General features: G+C 43.3%; 1 protein-coding gene across 1 annotated transcript; it reads left to right on the top strand.

Annotated features, from left to right (window-relative positions):
* The first annotated feature begins 365 nt into the window (after nucleotides 1–365).
* ntrk1 (neurotrophic tyrosine kinase, receptor, type 1) lies at nucleotides 366–17,699 on the top strand. Its single transcript, XM_077012965.1, has 17 exons — nucleotides 366–940; nucleotides 3,424–3,498; nucleotides 3,989–4,060; nucleotides 5,713–5,781; nucleotides 6,648–6,799; nucleotides 6,944–7,086; nucleotides 7,321–7,459; nucleotides 9,222–9,554; nucleotides 9,835–9,852; nucleotides 10,047–10,108; nucleotides 10,195–10,297; nucleotides 12,025–12,189; nucleotides 12,434–12,564; nucleotides 12,816–12,988; nucleotides 14,582–14,822; nucleotides 14,992–15,150; nucleotides 16,825–17,699. The coding sequence occupies exons 1-17, from the start codon at nucleotides 759–761 to the stop codon at nucleotides 17,008–17,010; spliced, it is 2,403 nt and encodes an 800-aa protein (XP_076869080.1). The 5' UTR covers nucleotides 366–758; the 3' UTR covers nucleotides 17,011–17,699.
* The last annotated feature ends 468 nt before the right edge of the window (nucleotides 17,700–18,167 follow it).

Below are 18,167 nucleotides of genomic sequence, written 5' to 3'. Positions count from 1 at the left end.
CTAATGAAATTTGACTTTGAATAAGAGACAGTACTTAAACTGACATAAAGATTGCTAATAAAAAGTTTTTTTTTTCTTGATCCTAAGGCCTTTTTAACTGTTATTGATCACCTAGTGTCACCTGTGTGCCCCATTTTTGGGACATCGTCATGTTTGGCCTTGGCTTGGTTTATTAGGTACTCCTAGTGACAAATCCGAACATGAGCTGTTTTTCTTATTCTGTCTCTTTCTTTGTCTCTCTCTCTGTATCTCTCCCTCTCTTCTGATCCTTCACTTCCTCCCAGTTTGTTCACTCCAGCAGGTGGTGGCCTTGTTCTCAATCCCATCCACCTGCAGCTAGCCTGCTGCCGGTCTCTTCTCCCTCGCCTTCCCCATGGCCCCACATCACATCTGTCTGCTCTGTTCACGTCCTGGAGGTGTCTGATGACCACCGCGCCCTCTCTCCCTCCCCACCCCCACTAGCTAATGGATTCCCTTGCCCCGCTCCTCCCTCTCTCTATCTCTGAATAGGAGGCAGTGAGGGGAAGAGAGGAGAGGAGAGGGGAAGAGAGGAGAGAAGAGAGGAGGCAGCAACCCACCGTTCCCCTGGGCCCCTACCTCACTAGTGCTGCAGCAGCTCAATATCCCAGCCCCAGCCACACATCCCGGAGAGCCTCGGCCAAGAGCGAAACCTGCTGCCGTGGCTCCTGCTATCCAGACTACCAGCACCGCTGCTCGGAGGAAGTTCTGGAGCGAGCTGACCCCAGGTTAAGCTCACCATGGCGGGGGGCGCCGCGCGGCCAGCGACCCTGGCCCTGGTACTCACCCTGGCCGTGCCGGCTCTGAGCGGCTGCCCGGCCGCTTGTCGTTGCTTCTTTACCCTGCTGCAGTGCCTGGAGACGGACAGCATCACCAGCGTCCCAGCGCTGGCACCGCAGGAGAGCGAAAACGTCACGGATATGTGAGTCTGGCTCAGTCTCTGTACATGGATGGTGGGGGGGAACTGTCTATGAACTTTTGGGTGACTTATAGGTCTGCCAGAGGGGTGCTGCTCATGAGGTTAGCTGGATCAAACACTCTTAACTTCAGAGCTTTTGGCTGCTGTGAAACTTGAAGTGTATTCAGGCATGGCTTGTTGATTTGATTTGGTACATGGCAAGTGTCTATAAAGTTTGAACATTTAGCATAGAGCGAATGCAAATGACCAGTGACTGGGAGAGTAGTGATTGGTCTACATGCATGTTTAGGGGGAAGAGACAAAAGCTCACAATGGAATCCATACATTACAGCAGCTCTACATTTACTCGTGTGTATTTGTGGTGTCATGAACTTTTTGCAGGTTGATAACTCAAGTCAGTGGATGGATACAATGAATACATAACCTTACTTCATGTAATCAACTGAAAGACTTATTGAAAAGTGCCATGGCAACTCAGTTATTCAGTTATTCTGAGTGTGTGCATCATCAATGAACGCAAGTCACAGGACACGTTTATTTTGTCAAGATATAATATAGCAGCTTGCTAAACTTTGGTTTGATAAGTATGACCAATTAAATTCTAACCAATTAAATATACATATTAATTAGAGAAGACAACCTGGGAAAATTGGAACAGTAATTGTTCTAATTTAAGGAGCTAATTTGAGGAACCACCAAACCATTGGAAAAAATATCCGAAATATTAACTCTGAGTTTGCTAACACTGAGTTATGCTAAACTCTTTTAGTAGCTGCATTCATCTAGCCCTGGAGTTGACTTGTAGCCTGTGCTGTATTCTTAGAGAATACAGTTATAGAAGTTATAATCAAAGATCATCCTCACCTGTTTTGAAGAGGAAACCAGGTATTAGAAACACTGGGAAGCTGAAAGAAATCTCAACTGTGGAAAATATTTGATCATCAACTCAAAGATTAGTGAGACTTTCTGAACAATGTACAGGACTTCCTGTCCAACCTTGACTTCCTTTTCATTCTAGGGTCTTGAAAATTTTGTGACCAGTGCTCTCAATGTCAGGACAGAGCATCTAATATAGCAAACAAACTCTTCAGGGTCACAAAACCCTCCTCGTATGAGCACATACATATCTACTGATGCATGCCACCCTTACTTCAAAAAGTATCTAATGTGGTACAAAGTCAGATAACAAACCATCCCTTCTCTCCTACTACCCCCCCCCCCCCCCCACACACACACACACACACAAATTCTCTGTCTCTATATAAGACCTTAGGCAAAAGCTCTCCACACACATTTCATCAGTATACCTCGTAGGTTCACCGAACTCTAACAGAGAAACAATATTTTCTCTAACTGCTCCAATCAATAACCCTGAAGTCTCTTTCATTTTATATTTATGTGGAACATTTGTACCCTTGAAATGACAGTGATTCACAGGTTTAGAACGATAAAAAGAACACAGTACAAAAAAAGCCCACAGCTTCTACTGGGAAAAAAGGCAAGGGACCATTACCTCCGAAACAGCAGCAGAAATTCATCATGCATCATGTTATAAATTCAATTCTGTGAATTGGCAACAAATGCCCAGCTGAGAACAATAGATGAAATATTACCCACTTGCCTCAATCAAATAAGCGAGGGCGGTTCAAGATCCTCGTCCCACCTCCCTTGTAATTACATTACTGCTCTATGGCTCAATCACACGCAAATAAATATCTGTTTGCACTCCGCACTGCATGGCTTCATGCAGCTACCTTACTGTGAATCACCAGTTTAGGCTTAGAAGAATGGAGCTCCTCTTCTCTGAGCTTTTCACATTGTGTTTATTGTATGAGGTTGCTTTCGAAGGATATGAATAATTGAAAGATTGTTGTTCATCGTTGTGATCATCAACAGCAAAGTTCTCTCCTCCTCCTCCTCCTCCTCCTCCTCAGATTTTGGCAGACTTGCTTTGCAAAATTGTTGGATGCCAGACACAGTGCTGCACTGGCCTTCATGGCATGAATAAAGATGGCTGCATCACACCAATTTTGAATGTACATCTCAAAAACAACATATGACAAAGAACTCTGTTTGGAGCAGTGCGGAAAATAAGTTACAAAGCAGCTTACAGAAATGCAAGAGAAATGGAGTTACCCACAATGCATTGTACGGAATGTGTGTTTGTGTTCGCTAACCTGCGCCCATTAACCTATTGTCTTTAGAAACTGTAATAATATCCATTAGATTTTCCAGTATGAGCAAGAAGAGCTAATATTTTAATACTATAATATAATTATTATTTGAAATGTATCACATTGAAGCCAGAGGGAATGTAATACCTACCTACACTATGTATACTGATATGCAATTATTGATGCACTGTTTTGCAATAGCTTCATTCATTGATTGATTAACACCTCCCTTAAATCCTAAACTCTTCTTTTAATGGTTGGTCGTGCTGCTGAAAATACTGAGGGAATTGGCCTTTGTCTTTGGTTAACCAGTTACATCGAGAACCAGCCCAGCCTGGAGAACATCACAGACTTAGACCTGGCAAACTACAGGGAACTGAAGAACCTGTGAGTACCTGAACACTTCTTCACAGTGCACAGGGCTTATTTATCTAGTGTTAAAGAACATTTGTATACCCAACACGCACTGGATTTGATGTACAGTAAGACATCTAAAATGCATTTGAAGATGCAGTGCTGAAAGCATTAAACACACATACTATGGTTTGGATGAAAGGTTAGTTAAAGGGATACTTCAGTAATCACTGAACGGCAACCAGAACGCAAGGCACGAAGGCCAGTGAACGTCACTTCCAATGATACCTGTTCTTAACGTGTTGTTTCTTGTGATTGGTTGATTCATAGGATCCATTTGGCCTGACGTATGCAATTATGACTAACCAGACTTGATGTATGTCTTTGTCTAAAGATACGATCAGTTGACTGGCCACCACGCCATGTAAGATGTCCTTTGTGTGTGTGTGTGTGTGTGTGTGTGTGTGTGTGTGTGTGTGTGTGTGTGTGTGTGTCGTGTGCATCTGTGTTTTTTTCTTTTCAGCACAGTCATAGGATGCGGCTTGGTGTTCATCTCTGATAATGCCTTCCAGCATAACTATAAGCTCCAATATGTGTAAGTGGTTCTTATCCCCCAAAGGAAGTTCTGTCTTCTACAATCAGATGTGTTTCTATTGTGTGCTAGTGTTAGTAACTGCTAATCATCGCTTTTGAGCAGAAATGCTGTCTTCTTGTTAGCCCTCCTTGGATCAACTGATGAAACAGATTGTTGCTGGAAATATAAAACATGCAATTATATTAGGTAATCTCGGATAGTATAGTACAAAACCCACCATTCAAATTCACTAGAAAACCAGGGACAGAAATTTGAAACATATTTCCTTATGGAGCACGGGTCAACCTGCTATCGACACACATGTAAACAAAGCCAGACCCGTGTTGGCTGTAACCCATACTCGGGTATTTGACTTGTATCACCCATATCTTGTAGTCTCAAGCCCTCTTCCTTGTGTGACATGCCCCGGTGCTGCTGATTGGGGTGATAGCGGTGAGGGTGGGTGGTGACGTGGGGGGTACGGTCTCCCCCCTGGCGAAACTGGAGACGGCATACAGAAGTCACCTTTTACTCGCTTGCTTTGGCGTCTTATTGACAGCTGATGCATAATAAATACACTCCACTAAGGGTCCATTATGACTTAATCAATATTTCACCAAGCCATGTGATGGGGGAGCAGATGTGTCTCTAAAATCAGGAGCATCACTCTGGCCGGGGAGCTGCCCGCTGTGGTTGGGAGGGGCGTACATGAAAATGCAGCATTCTCTCAAGTGTCTGGGAGACTGAGATAGTAAGGAGATGTGCATGGCATTCTTTGCCTGATCGCCCCCCGAATTTTTGCAGTGCCATTTGCCCCTTCTTAAGACCTCAGTATTAGCCCGTATATTCAGTATTTGGTGGCAGCTGCTGTCCCCAACCACGACACCGAAGAGGAACCGATCCTGTAACAGATAGGCCCTGATGGCTAAACCATCTGACATGAACTTTTCAGGGGTGGGAAAACAAATATTTGAAACCCTGCTGGCCCCCATTAGCCCTGCCAAAGTGAATCGGTATCCATAGCGTGTGGTCCCCCCCACCACCAACCATATCAGCTCTTCTCAGCCCTGAAGTCTTTGTTTTCATGCACCAAGCCCCTGCCGTCTGATGACCACATAGAGAATGAGAAACAAATCAAAAGTGACTGAGGCATTCAGAAGTCAGAATAGTTTAGTGTAACACTGTAAGGTTCTTGGGTAGTCACCACAAAGCTACCAATGAGTGAATCCCCTGTAGTAAAAAAAGTACATTTGGGTGGCAGTACATTTCCTTTTGGAGTGTAAATTCTGAATCAAACAGTCTGAAGATGGTTATGGGCTTTGGGCCTGCAGGACACAAATTGATCCCTGATTCAAAGCTGCCACTGTCCAAAGTGGCTAATTCACTAATGTACCATACACAAAAGTGCACGCCAAAGGACGGATATGAATCATTTGCCATCATCTTGAATTAAATGTGCAATGTAGCTCTCTGCCTTTAGTCCAGTTTGAACAATGTGTGATGTCATACCATGCATTTATACAGCATTAATTAACTGTGTGAGGTTGTAGCTGGGACATTTATTAATTCATTTCCTAGAAAGACCCTATATTTTGTTGCTGTTTTAATATCATAAATGTTTCTCTTGTCTCTCACCTCTTCATGGATGGACCCCCTGCTATGACCACTCACAGCAACCTGGCCACAAACTCGCTGGTTCACATCGGCTGGAGAGTGTTTCACTCCCTGCCCATACTCAGCCTGTGAGTAACACCATGACATATCACTGCCACACTGGGACTGCCAAGAGGCCAAGATTGTCAGTTTCACTGCTGCACTATTTTCAACTAGCTGACTTTAATCTTGTAATAACTAGAACGGATAATACCAAAGAATTTGGCACAATAGGTTTTCATAAGGCTAGCAATGAGAAAGTTAAACATTAAAGCTGGTAAACCAGAATTTTCTTGAATTCTTCCACTGGTTAGTCTCAGACAGGGTGGGTGAACATGTACCATTTTAAGAATGTGGAGCTGCATGTGCAGTCGTGGCCTGGTGGTAGGGAACTGGTCTTGTGACCGGAGGGTCGTGGGTTCGATTCCCAGACCTGAGGCCATGACTGAGGTGCCTCTGAGCAAGGCCCTTAACCCTCAACTGCTCACTTGTATAAATTGAGAAAAATGTAAGTGGCACTGGATAAGGGCGTCTGCCAAATGCCGTAAATGTAAATGTGCCTGGTATGTTAGGAAAACTTTCATCACTTCCTGTATCAACAATACTCCTGTATCAAAACCAGTGGTGGAGCCAAAGGGGGGGGCAACAGAGCCCTTTCCACCCCTAGTGCCCCCCCACTGGAAATGGTCATTTTAAGAGAAAATATGTGTTTCCTTTCGTTCATCATTTGTATATGGACCCCTCTGATAAAGCCTTGGTCACCCTTTGGCCACCCCTTGAAAAAAGTCTAGCTCCGCCAGTGATCAAAACATAAATATTCATGATAAAATAGTTCCGTAAAAAATGAAAACATTAAAAAACAAAGACAATTAAAAGAAACGTCTTGGTTTACCTACTGTTGGCCTTTTGGACTTCAGGAACAAAGAATAAAGTCTGAATTGGTTCTCTTTCTCAGAGTTCTGCGGGAAAACCCTCTGGCCTGCTCATGTGATATCTACTGGTTGCAGCAGTGGCAAAGAATGAGGCGGGGGGACGTTGACAGCCAGCAGAGCTGCTTCTACGATGGCAGCAGCGTTCGGCTCGACAGCTTTGCATTGGAGAACTGCAGTAAGTGCCTTACAACGACTAGCAATCTCGGGAAAGTGCCGTATATGTTGGCAATTCCAGTGGACCCGCACAGGCTCGCTGTTCGTGGGGTGATTTACAGACATTCTGCACTAAGTGCCCCCCCCCACCCCCCCCGTTGCTCAGGTGCTCCTGAAGTCAGCATCAATGCTCCCAGACTAACCATTAGGGAGGGGGGAAACCTGACGTTTGAGTGCCAGGTGACCGGTGTACCGGTGCCCAGTATCAGATGGAGAACAGAGCTGCTTCAGTCCATATGGACACAGCAGGTACAGTGCCACATTACATACACAGCAAAGTAGAGAGAGAGAGAGTGAGAGAGAGAGAGAGAGAAATTTGATTCCATACTTCAGTAAATGGCAGATACTACAGCTGATATTACTTACGATGTTACATGTGTCAGTTTATGAGGTATTATTCTGTAAATGCTTCAGTGCTGATACATGTCTAAAGTGTGTGTACATGTCTAAAGTGTGTGTACATGTGTATTTGTGTATGTGTAGAGGGGGATCTGGGGATCCACCCTTGAGCTCGTGCTACAACTTTGGAACGTATCGTCTGAGGACAATCTGCACAACCTCACATGTGAGGCAGAGAACCGCGCTGGCCCAGGAGAGGCCATGGTTCAGCTCAACATAGAGTGTGAGTCTGTATTACCACACACTTCACTGTGATGACTGAACACTGAATAAAAGTTAGCCAGAGACAGCATCATCTCATTTGCATATATGTTAATCTGGCTCCACTAGTTGCTGTTGTTTGCAAGGTTACTATTTAGATTACTATTAAGTCAACAAGTGATGATATTTCAACTGCACCATTTAAACAAGACATTTGCAAGTCAGTAAAATTATTGCAATGGGTACAGTTTCCTTTTATTTTTGCTTTTTTTGCAGTATGAACAATGTTTACAACTGAAATGATCAGTGTTTACATTGTTTATCACTTCCACTTTTGAAAAGAGAAAAATAGTGCTTGACATCGGACAAATATATGACCATCAGGGGAATGATAATGACTGTCAGGAAAATGGGATGATAACTGTTGTCAGATCTTATTTGCTCTCCGCTAATGGACTTCTCTCCCCCGTAGTCCGGAAACACAATTGTAAGGATTGATTAGCAGACAGTAAGTGTGTTAGCTGCAGATCCATCAGAATAGCCTCAGTGGTGGACAGAGTCTCATTAATGACCTCTGCTTAATTACTCCCCAAAACCATGATGGTGCTTACAGTGGTCCACACACAGCGCTGAAGACCACCGTTTGATGTCGCAGCTCTAGAATAATATAGACAGTGAAATGCATGTCTTTTTTTGCTGGCAATATTAGTTAGGATTCCAAACTATGAGAGCTGTGGCTGTCCCAGTGGATTAGATGTGAAAGTCCAATTACACGTCCCCCTAGTAATAGTGGCTGGTTTTAATTGGTGATGAATGTGTCTCACAGGTTAATTCCAGCTCTCATCCTAACCATTGGCCAAAGCATACCATTATTAATTTTATTTTCGCTCCTGTACTTACTGGAGTTCACAGGCAAGAACCTGATGAACTACTGAAGAACCTGATGAACTATTAACACAGCAACTGGGAATGAGGAAGCAATCTCTGGAGTACGTCACAAATGGGGGCGTTTCTCCCTCATGAAGCACTTTCTGGAGGGGTCATGGGTTAAGAGCAGCAAAATGGCAATGGACGAGCAGCCAGGCAGCGTACATCAGCATGTTCCTCGCAGCTGAAAGAACCATTTCCGGTCCTCAGCATCTGCCAGGCGTCCAGGTGCTTCTTGTGGTTAGGTCCCCTAAACGGAACAGAATGTATTATTCATGCTGGGTCAACAAGTTTATTGTGAAGATGGAGCCAATCGATTCATGGGAAAATTATGACACGACCCCTGAGCAAGCTTCAGGCCATTTAAAGGACATTCCTGATTTAGCTTGAAATGCTTATTGTGCAAAGAGGCACATCTAAAACCTGTATCTCACTTCCTGGCTTTGTACAGAGATCCGTGATACATCATGTCACGAGGGGAAAGATGTAGAACAACTTGATTGTCCTTCAACAGAACAACTTGTCACATAATGGAACACAATACTGTAAAACAAAACAAATTTAAACTTTTACTACAGCCTGAAAAATTTGGTGGATACTTCTGGTTCAGAAAATAAAAGTTGTACCTCACAATTTGTTCCAACTGTCTGAACTTGTACACCTCTCTGTATAAGTAAATTCAGTGTAAAACTTTGAGAGCACTGCGAGCCCATTCAGAATTAAAATAAACGGTGCAGTTTGGATGTATTAATCCTAATGCCTCAGCCTGCAAAGCCAGTCGTTTTCATTCAGCACGGTCTTGCTTCTTAATTGCACGAGTGACGAGGAAACGATGTGGTCCGTGTCGCTGTGTCCAGTCCCCGTGAGGATCCTGTACTTGCGGAAGGCAGAGAAGCAGCATCACTGGTGCTTCCCGTTTGCGGTGGACGGCAACCCGGTACCGTCCATCCGCTGGCTGTTCAACAGTGTACCGCTCAAGGAGACCATGTACATGTACACGCAGCTGATCCCAGACTCAGACGACGGCTCCATCCAGCACGGCTGCTTGTTCCTGAACAAGCCAACGCATTTGAACAACGGCAACTACACGCTCGTCGTGGAGAACAGCCTGGGCAGGGACATGGCCACGATCAAATGGAAGTTCATGGACAACCCTTTTGATCCCTCTGACCCGGAAGGAGTCATCCCTGGTGAGTTACATACACTGGAGACCAGTGAGAGTAATTGTGATAAAGTCTTTAACTCCAAGTAGATACTTCAAATACTGCCACCTTACAAATTGAAATATAAAAATGACTCGAATAATGTTATTCTTGAATGGTGCCAAAGTACATGTGCTTTTATAACTTTTCAACCATGCTAGATCTCACCTGAGCAGTGTGCATTAAAATTTCAGAGTCTTAATTATCTATAATTGAGGATGCTGATTACTTAATGAAGTAACATTTTTTTCTCTCCCAAACACACCAGTTTTAACCAACCTCCCAAGTAAGTCATTTATATTCATCGCCAAATTAGTTACTCACTACTACATGATATTGCATGCTATATTTAAAGTTCTCAAATCAGAAGTGTATGTTAAGAGTCTCTTCATCTTCAATGCCATTTGGACATCTAAAATAATAAAGTCTGGCTAGAGTCACTTTTATCTTGATGAGTAACAAAAAGCTTTTATATTTTAGCATCTGCTACCAACCAGTCAGTCGGTGATGTCACGGAGAAACTGGACAGCAGACTGTTTGGGGTAAGAGAATGATGAGAAGTGGCTCTTGCAGACCAATAACGGCTCCTCCATGAATGAGTGCAGAAGGCACATGTTTGTGTGTGCAGGTGTCGGTGGCTGTAGGGCTGGCTGTGTTCGCGTGCACGTTCCTCCTCATCATGGTTCTGGTGATCAACAAGTGTGGACAGCACTCCAAGTTCGGCATCCATCGTAAGTCTCAGAAGCTCTCTGATGCTGTCAGGCAGTAGAGGGGGAAGAATTTGACACTGAGTGCAAAAAAAGGCCAGGATGTACTGAACACTTTGGCACACAAATATATATATATATACTTGAGGTTTCAGTAATGCAATCATCTATCATATAGGGCTATCAAATAGGCCTAAAACGTGCAATTGCAGGGTCAACAAGTGGACAGATGCAAAAGCACAGCAAACTTTACATCCACATAAAAACACGCTCTGAAACAGGAAAGCCCGTTAAAGGCTGCTGCCAGAGCTCTCTGGAGAGAGAGAGAGAGAGAGAGATCTGTGGCTGGCTATCGCTCTACTTTCAAGTAACATCCACGGGAGATGGCGATATACGGTTTCCTCTGGGGCTGCAGCTCTGCCCGCTGTCAGCCTAACAGCCTGCCGAGCTGCTGCCAGGTCTTAATTACAGTTTGCAAGAAGTGAGAAGTGCAAGGGGCCGCGGCTGAGGCCATTTAAGAGGAGTGATGGAGCTGAAGCTTTTCAGAGCTGCGCTTGGCCTGCTGCCAGTGTGGCTAAATTGGCCTGATTGGCCCCCTCCACTCCTCTTCCTCCCCTCACAACCTTCGTGCCCCCCCCCCCCCCCCCCCCCCCCCCCCGTGTTCCTCCACCTCCGCAGCATACAAGGAGCCCTACAGCCCTCGTGGTCAGAGCTGTTTCCCTGGTTAGGGGAACCATAGGCAGCTCTTAAGATTTGTTTCTTATCATGTTGTCGATAAGATTCTAAGTAGCATATTGACCATTATTACATTCTATTTTTCCTTGTATACTGGAAATAGAAAGTAATAATAATTATATATATATATTTCTATTTCCAGTATACAAGGAAAAATAGGGTATATATATACTCACCAGCCACTTTATTAGGTACACCTTGCTGGTACCAGGTTGGAGCCCCTTTTTCCCTCAGAACTGCCTTAATCCTTCGTATCATAGATTCAACAAGGTGCTGGAAACACTGGAAACAGCTGACAGGAGTGGTACCCGGTGTGGTCTTCTACTGCTGTAGCCCATCCACCTCAAGGTTCGGCGTGATGTAAATTCAGAGATGCTCTTCTGCATGACTCTGTTGTAACAACTGGTTATTTGAGTTACTGTTGCAGTTTTATCAGCTCAAACCAGTCTGTCCATTCTCCTCTGACCTCTGGCATCAACAAGACCTTGAACTGGATGGATAGTCAATGGATATTTTCTTTTTTGGACCATTCTCTGTAAACTCTGTAAACTCTGTGAAATTCCCAGTAGATCAGCAGTTTCTGAAATACTCAGACCAGCCCGTCTGGCACCAACAACCATGCCACGTTCAAAGTCACTTAAATCACCTTTCTTCTCCATTCTGATGCTCGGTTTGAACTGCAGCAGATGATCTTGGCCATGTCTATATGCCTAAATGCATTAAGTGTCTGCCATGTGACTGGCTGATTTGATATTTGCGTTCATGTGCAGTTGGACAGGTTACCTAATTACCTAATAAAGTGGCCAGTGAGTGTATGTATGTATGTATATGCTACGTGTTTTAATTCACTGATTAATTGAAGTTTAATTTATTTATAAATTTATTTATAATTGTGGTTTATGCTAGCATAACATAAAATAACAACGTGCAGGTGTCATGTAGAGGCTGCATAGGTGTAAATTGCATTTTTGTCTAAGATAAGCCAAAGTGTACCCTGTTCCTTTCTATACAAACAGGGTCATCAGTTCTAGGCACAGAAGATGAACTTGCTGTCTCGCTCCGTTTCATGAACTTTGGTACGAGTCCTCCCTCCTCTGATGAAGGCACACTGGATTCTGGGATCTCCAGTTTTGTTGAGAACCCTCAGTACTTCTGTGGCATCATCAAAGACAAAGACATGTGTGAGTGGGATGCATGGCAAGAGAAAGAAATGTTTTTTCCCTATGATGTGTTTCCTTATGATCATCATAAGATGTGTTTGACACACTCCGATTGCTAAGATAATTTGAAAACTTCTGGGAAACATATAATGCTATGTTTGGAAATATCAAAGTGTGCTAAGTTTAAATGCGCGTTGAGACACTGATAATTGAATCATCTTTTGTGACAGTGAAAGATTGTAATGAATGACTGTGGCCATTTTAGGTGTTCAGCACATTAAAAGAAAAGACATCATGTTGAAGTGGGAGTTGGGAGAAGGGGCTTTCGGCAAGGTGTACCTGGCAGAGTGCGCCAACCTCTGTCCAGACACTGACAAGATGCTTGTGGCCATTAAGGTAGAGTACAAGTACGATCCATTCTACTCCTAGAGGAACGTTCCACTCCCAACCAAACCAATCCCCAACTAATAACTAATTCACCTTCCAACACTCCAAGAACCCTGCAACCCTCGATGATCTTGTTCTTATTGTTCTTGGAGCAGAGAAAATCCTGCTCTGGATGGGTTTCCCAGAGGACTGGATTAAGAACTTCTTGGATGTAATTCTTATACTGTAATAAGAGAGTATCCACCATGCTTCGTGTCTAGACGCTGAAGGACGCCAATGAGTCAACACGTCAGGACTTCCAGCGCGAGGCTGAGCTGCTCACTGTGCTCCAGCATGAACACATTGTTCGCTTCTACGGCGTGTGCACAGATGGAGAGCCTCTCGCCATGGTGTTTGAATACATGAGGCATGGTGACCTCAACCGCTTCCTCAGGTCAGTACGGTGGATTGCGGTCATATGTAAAGTAACCACTAGGCTCTTGGGTGGCCATAAAATGACGTGAAGCATTTTTTATAAATTCAAAAGCCATATAGAGACATTTCAAGAGGTTCAAGACAACTTGACATAAATTGCTACTTCGGGTCAGTGCTGTGGTTTAATGGTCATTTCACCTTAACAACCACACAGGACAGCAGTGTGGTAAAGTGGTTAGGCAAGGCCAAGAAGCTTAATGTTGCCAAGTGTACCTATGAAATGATGTGAGGGGTTTTAATGCTTTTGCTATTTTGAGGGACTAAAGCAGAGGGTTCAGTCCTATTACTTTTGTCTGTGGTTGATCCTGAGAGACAGTGCACAATATTCTTTCGCCAATTTCATTGGCCTTCTGCGCTGAACAAAATTGCCACCAAGCCTATAGAATATAAAACCATTAGTGAGTGCTTTAATGGGCTTGTACTTTAGATGATTAGTTAAAGCAGACAATACCACCATCAAGGAGTATGTCAAAGAAATTGTTAGGATAGTCTTTAAAACATATTCACATTGTGTCTGCCTCACAGATTTTCTCCGGTGCAAAGAATTTGGATATGGTGCAATTTGCAGATGATAAGAAATGACCATTAATCCACGCCATTTCTTAGATTTAACTGTATATTAACTTGATACCAGCTAGTTTGTGCAAATTTCAATGCATCTGCACTGCTGAGATCCCTAATCAGTCTTAGTCAAAAGCCAGAATGCTGTAGTGTTGCTATGTGTGGAGAGTCCCGATCCAGCCAAGTGGCGTTTATCTCCTCGACATGATGAAAAGTTCCCTGAAGTATGACCCTGTCAGAAGGCCATATGTCCGGCACAGAGGAGTCTCAGTGACTTACCCCGATGCGCCAGGAGCCGCTTTGCCAGGTGGTGCCGGGGCCAGAATGGGAGTGGGGGACAGCGCACGCCGCTGGGGACGTGGAAATCACATTTCGAGGAGACAGTCCATGGATGTAGTCTCCAGTCTGAGCAGCAGCTGCTCCCCTGCCACCTGCCTGATAAACTAATAGTAGTAACAGTAATAGTTAGTAATAGTACTAATAGTAGTAACATAGGGAACCTCTGAGCGTCATGGAAAGGGCCAGTCAGTAACACAGTGGAGAGGCACAAATATTGGGATGAAAGGCTGCTAGAAGTTGCATGCATGGTTGCATGCAGTGGTGATTGATCTACGGAGTGCTTACACGCTTAAGTGATGCACATTTTAAGCAAGCTCCCCTCAGTGGCAATGTTATGATTCAGGCTTGATAGTCAAACTATTCCCCAAACAAATAGCACAACAATGGAAAATGATCATGGAAACTTATGATGTATGCACATCATACTGTAATGTAATCATACTTACAGTTAACAGTCCTTAGAAGAGGAGCTACCACAGATGCTCTGCCCTCTCTCTACCTAGAGGTCATGTGTGAATACAGTTGCCACTCATTGGTCAATTGCATGCAATTAGGAAACAAGACTAAACTGGGACCTCAACTACTGTGAATGCCAATGCCTTTTAGCCCATTGTTCTGGTTTGACAGGTCTGATATACTCTTCTTTGTGCAGGGCTCACGGTCCTGATGCCCGGATCCTGGACGAGGCAAAGTTGCCATTCACAGGGCAGCTGACGCTGCAACAAATGCTGCAAATAGCTGCGCAGATCGCCTCAGGCATGGTGTACCTGGCCTCACTCCATTTTGTGCATAGAGACCTGGCCACCAGGAACTGCTTGGTCGGGGAGGGCCTTGTCGTGAAGATAGGAGACTTCGGCATGTCAAGAGACATATACAGCACTGACTACTACAGGGTGCGCATCACTTCAGAAGTCTTTGCTGTCTATTTGAACAAATATGAATGAATGTGGGTGAATCTGGTGTATCTTGTGAGCATTTGGCTTTAGATTTCTTCATGAATGGTGTTAAATCCCACTTCTTTCACTCTGCCTCTCACACTACCTCTCCATCACTTCCTCTCAGGTTGGGGGCAGAACCATGTTACCTATTCGCTGGATGCCACCTGAAAGCATCATGTACAGAAAGTTCACCACGGAGAGTGACATATGGAGCTTTGGTGTTGTCCTGTGGGAGATCTTCACCTATGGCAAACAGCCATGGTATCAGCTCTCAAACAGTGAGGTACAAACATAGTCTTCACCATGTATCTCGCAATAACCAAGCTCACCCTTTCCAAGTTTCACAACAGTGTTATCACAGTAAAGGCATTGTTACTCGCATTGGTAGCCGTGTTTTTCAAAAGCCCTGCCTCCAGTCTATCTCGTCAGGTGTTATGTCTTGTTCATCATGGCAGACTCCCCAGCCCCACTACGCTTCAGTCATCAGTTATCATTTCATTTCAGCATCAACATTCTGGAGGGTTTCTCTGGGACTACTAGTACCTCGTAGTACAGAAGGACACACCTCTATTCTACATTTTTCAAGTACTAGACAGATAAAAAGTGATATTATAATGAGAATAGTGCAGGAAATCTTGCAAACTTACATTTGAAAAAAAACAAAAATTATTGCTGTTTTATTATCTGAAGTACTTTGCACAGCATTTTCAAAGTGAGTAAAGGCAAAAGATTGAACCATGTTGTAGTACATATCCCTCTGACGGTGATGTAAGCTATAAACATTCCCGTTGATGGAATCAGTCTGCGCTCTTACACTTGTGATACAAAGAGATCAATAGATTTGTAGGTACCTTGAACGAGCCAGACCTCTCAGATTAAGGACTGAGAAGTGGACTCTGCTTGTGACCGCAACTGCACCATTATGGAAGAGAAGGCTCTCTTCTTTCAAGCGTAGGGTAGATCACTTTTCCCATCTACTCAATTTTAATCTGATTAGACCTCATCTTCGCCCTGGGCCGACGTTGCCTAACCTTGTTAACCTAATCCTTGCTGTCTTGTAATGGACAGAGCTAATTATAAGGAGCCTAATTGTAAGGGTCATAGATAGATGGCCCATGAGTTTCCACCGGGCCTGGGAAAGGCGAAGAGAATTTCGGAAGGGTCAATGTGAATCTTTGTTAATTCATTGGAGTGATTGATTGTCCACTTCAGCATGATGTAGTGGAGCACTGACAGTAGCTTACCCTACCATTCAATTAGGTAGGCAAATGCACTACAAAGGGCACTGTCAGGAGCCACTAGATTTTTAATGGTTGACCAGTGGCCATGGAAACAGAGAGCTTTTATTATTTTCAGTCCATGAGGAAGATCAGTGCTGAAAAAATACTCTGCAAATTTGAATGATAACAGTCCATTTGAGAAAACAAATACGTACAAATATGAGCATGTTGTTGCAGTGTAAGAAGGCAATGGTGGTATTTGCCATTACTGCCTGATTAAATTATGATTTAGTGAAGATGAGCAAATGAGTAGAGTGGGTTGATGTTTCAACCTATTAATATTTGTACTACATTACAATCATTCCACTGTCACTGCATTTATGTAATATGGACAGTATTTTGGTTATGCATTACTTCATTACTGTAGATTTTAGAAGACATGATTTTATTTATGCCAAGGAAAGATTATTTTTGATCACACTGAATTTAAAATGAAGTCAAAGACAGAATAAGAAAACTGGAAGCAAATTACAGCATGATCTTTGGCACCAGCATCACCACTCTTCTCTCTTCCTTATTCAGTATTCATGAAATGCTTCACCAATGATCACTGACGAATAAATGTTAATAAAAACCCGGTTGACATAGTCACTATGCCAGCATGATTTCATAATTATCAGCACCATTTTCTTTGGAGAAGGCATTCCTTCAGAAGTAAACCTATGGCTCTTCTGCAGGCAATCGAATGCATCACCCAAGGCCGGGAATTAGAGCGTCCACGTACCTGCCCCAAAGAGGTGCACCTGCTTATGCAGGGATGCTGGCACAGGGAGCCCCAGCAGCGGCTCGTCATCAAGGACATCTATAGCCGCCTTGTGGCCTTGGTCAAGAACCCGCCGGTCTACCTGGACATCCTGGAGTGAAGCAAAAGCAGCTACGAAAGCCAACCGAAAACAGTCTCGGGCCGAGGAGGTGTACTTGGGGAACGCCGGAGATGGAGAGGGAGCCCGATGGACTGCAACAACTGCAGAAAAGGACATGCAGGAGTTCCTGGTGTTTGTACAGCTGCCCACAGTTACTTCCCTTTGCTAGGAAAAACTTGGTCACATTGCAAAAGGGCATCCATCAATATTTTAAAATTTTTATTTAGATTTTTTCCAAAAGCAAAGCTTTTGATGGCACATTTGGACTTCATCAAAAGTTTCTTTGAGTGTTTGGCAGTTTCTTCCAGTGTTCAGCAGTTTCTTCGAGTGTTCAGCAGTTCGGAGAAGTGCAAATTAATTAACAAATGAAGAATGCAAATTCATTCGATCAGGAAGCAAATCCTTACTTTTACCAACTGGGAGGATATTCATATTCAGATAAGTGCTTACATGTAAGAACTAATCATTCTTTTACGTGAATTTCTGTGTTTTTCCTTTCTAAGTTGTCTTTTCATAGAATAAAAATAGTGTTTTACATATTGTGCCAAGTTGATTGCACTATTTGTAACATCACACCTCCCTTGTCTTGCAATTCCAAATAATCAGTGTATTGTATACCAATATATCATGAGTGCACTAAAATCGCATGTACTGGACTTTTCTTGTTCTTAAATTCTACCATCCCAGCATTGTGTGTCTTTGTAATTACTTCTTTGCAAAACAAGTTCACAAAGCCCTTCTTAATTAAACATCATCATTGAAGTTCAGAGGACCAGGAGGAGAGAGAGCAGACAAACATCTTCTCAACACGATACAGCATGTGAGAATTCAATTGTTTTTGTAAAGGATTGTATTCAGACATATGATTTTTTTTACCATTCATTTTATATAATCTAATTGAACATCTTTATTGTCTAATAAACTGCATCATTAAGATGTTGCATATTTAATGACAGCAGACATGCAATGCTAACCATTTCAAGAAACAGAAAAGAAATGATTTAGGCTTATAATTGAGACTTCATTTTCAGTTATACACCAATGTAATTAATACAAGCAATTGTGCAAATGTTACATTTACAATTTCGATGTCTAACAGTCACTGAAAAATAAAAGAGACAAAAAATTTACAGTTTAAAAGAAAACTTCACCACAAA

Source organism: Brachyhypopomus gauderio, chromosome 7, assembly GCF_052324685.1.
Source record: "Brachyhypopomus gauderio isolate BG-103 chromosome 7, BGAUD_0.2, whole genome shotgun sequence".
Lineage (NCBI taxonomy): Eukaryota > Metazoa > Chordata > Actinopteri > Gymnotiformes > Hypopomidae > Brachyhypopomus > Brachyhypopomus gauderio.
Note: the sequence above shows the minus strand (reverse complement) of the source record. Positions and strands in the feature narration are given on the sequence as shown.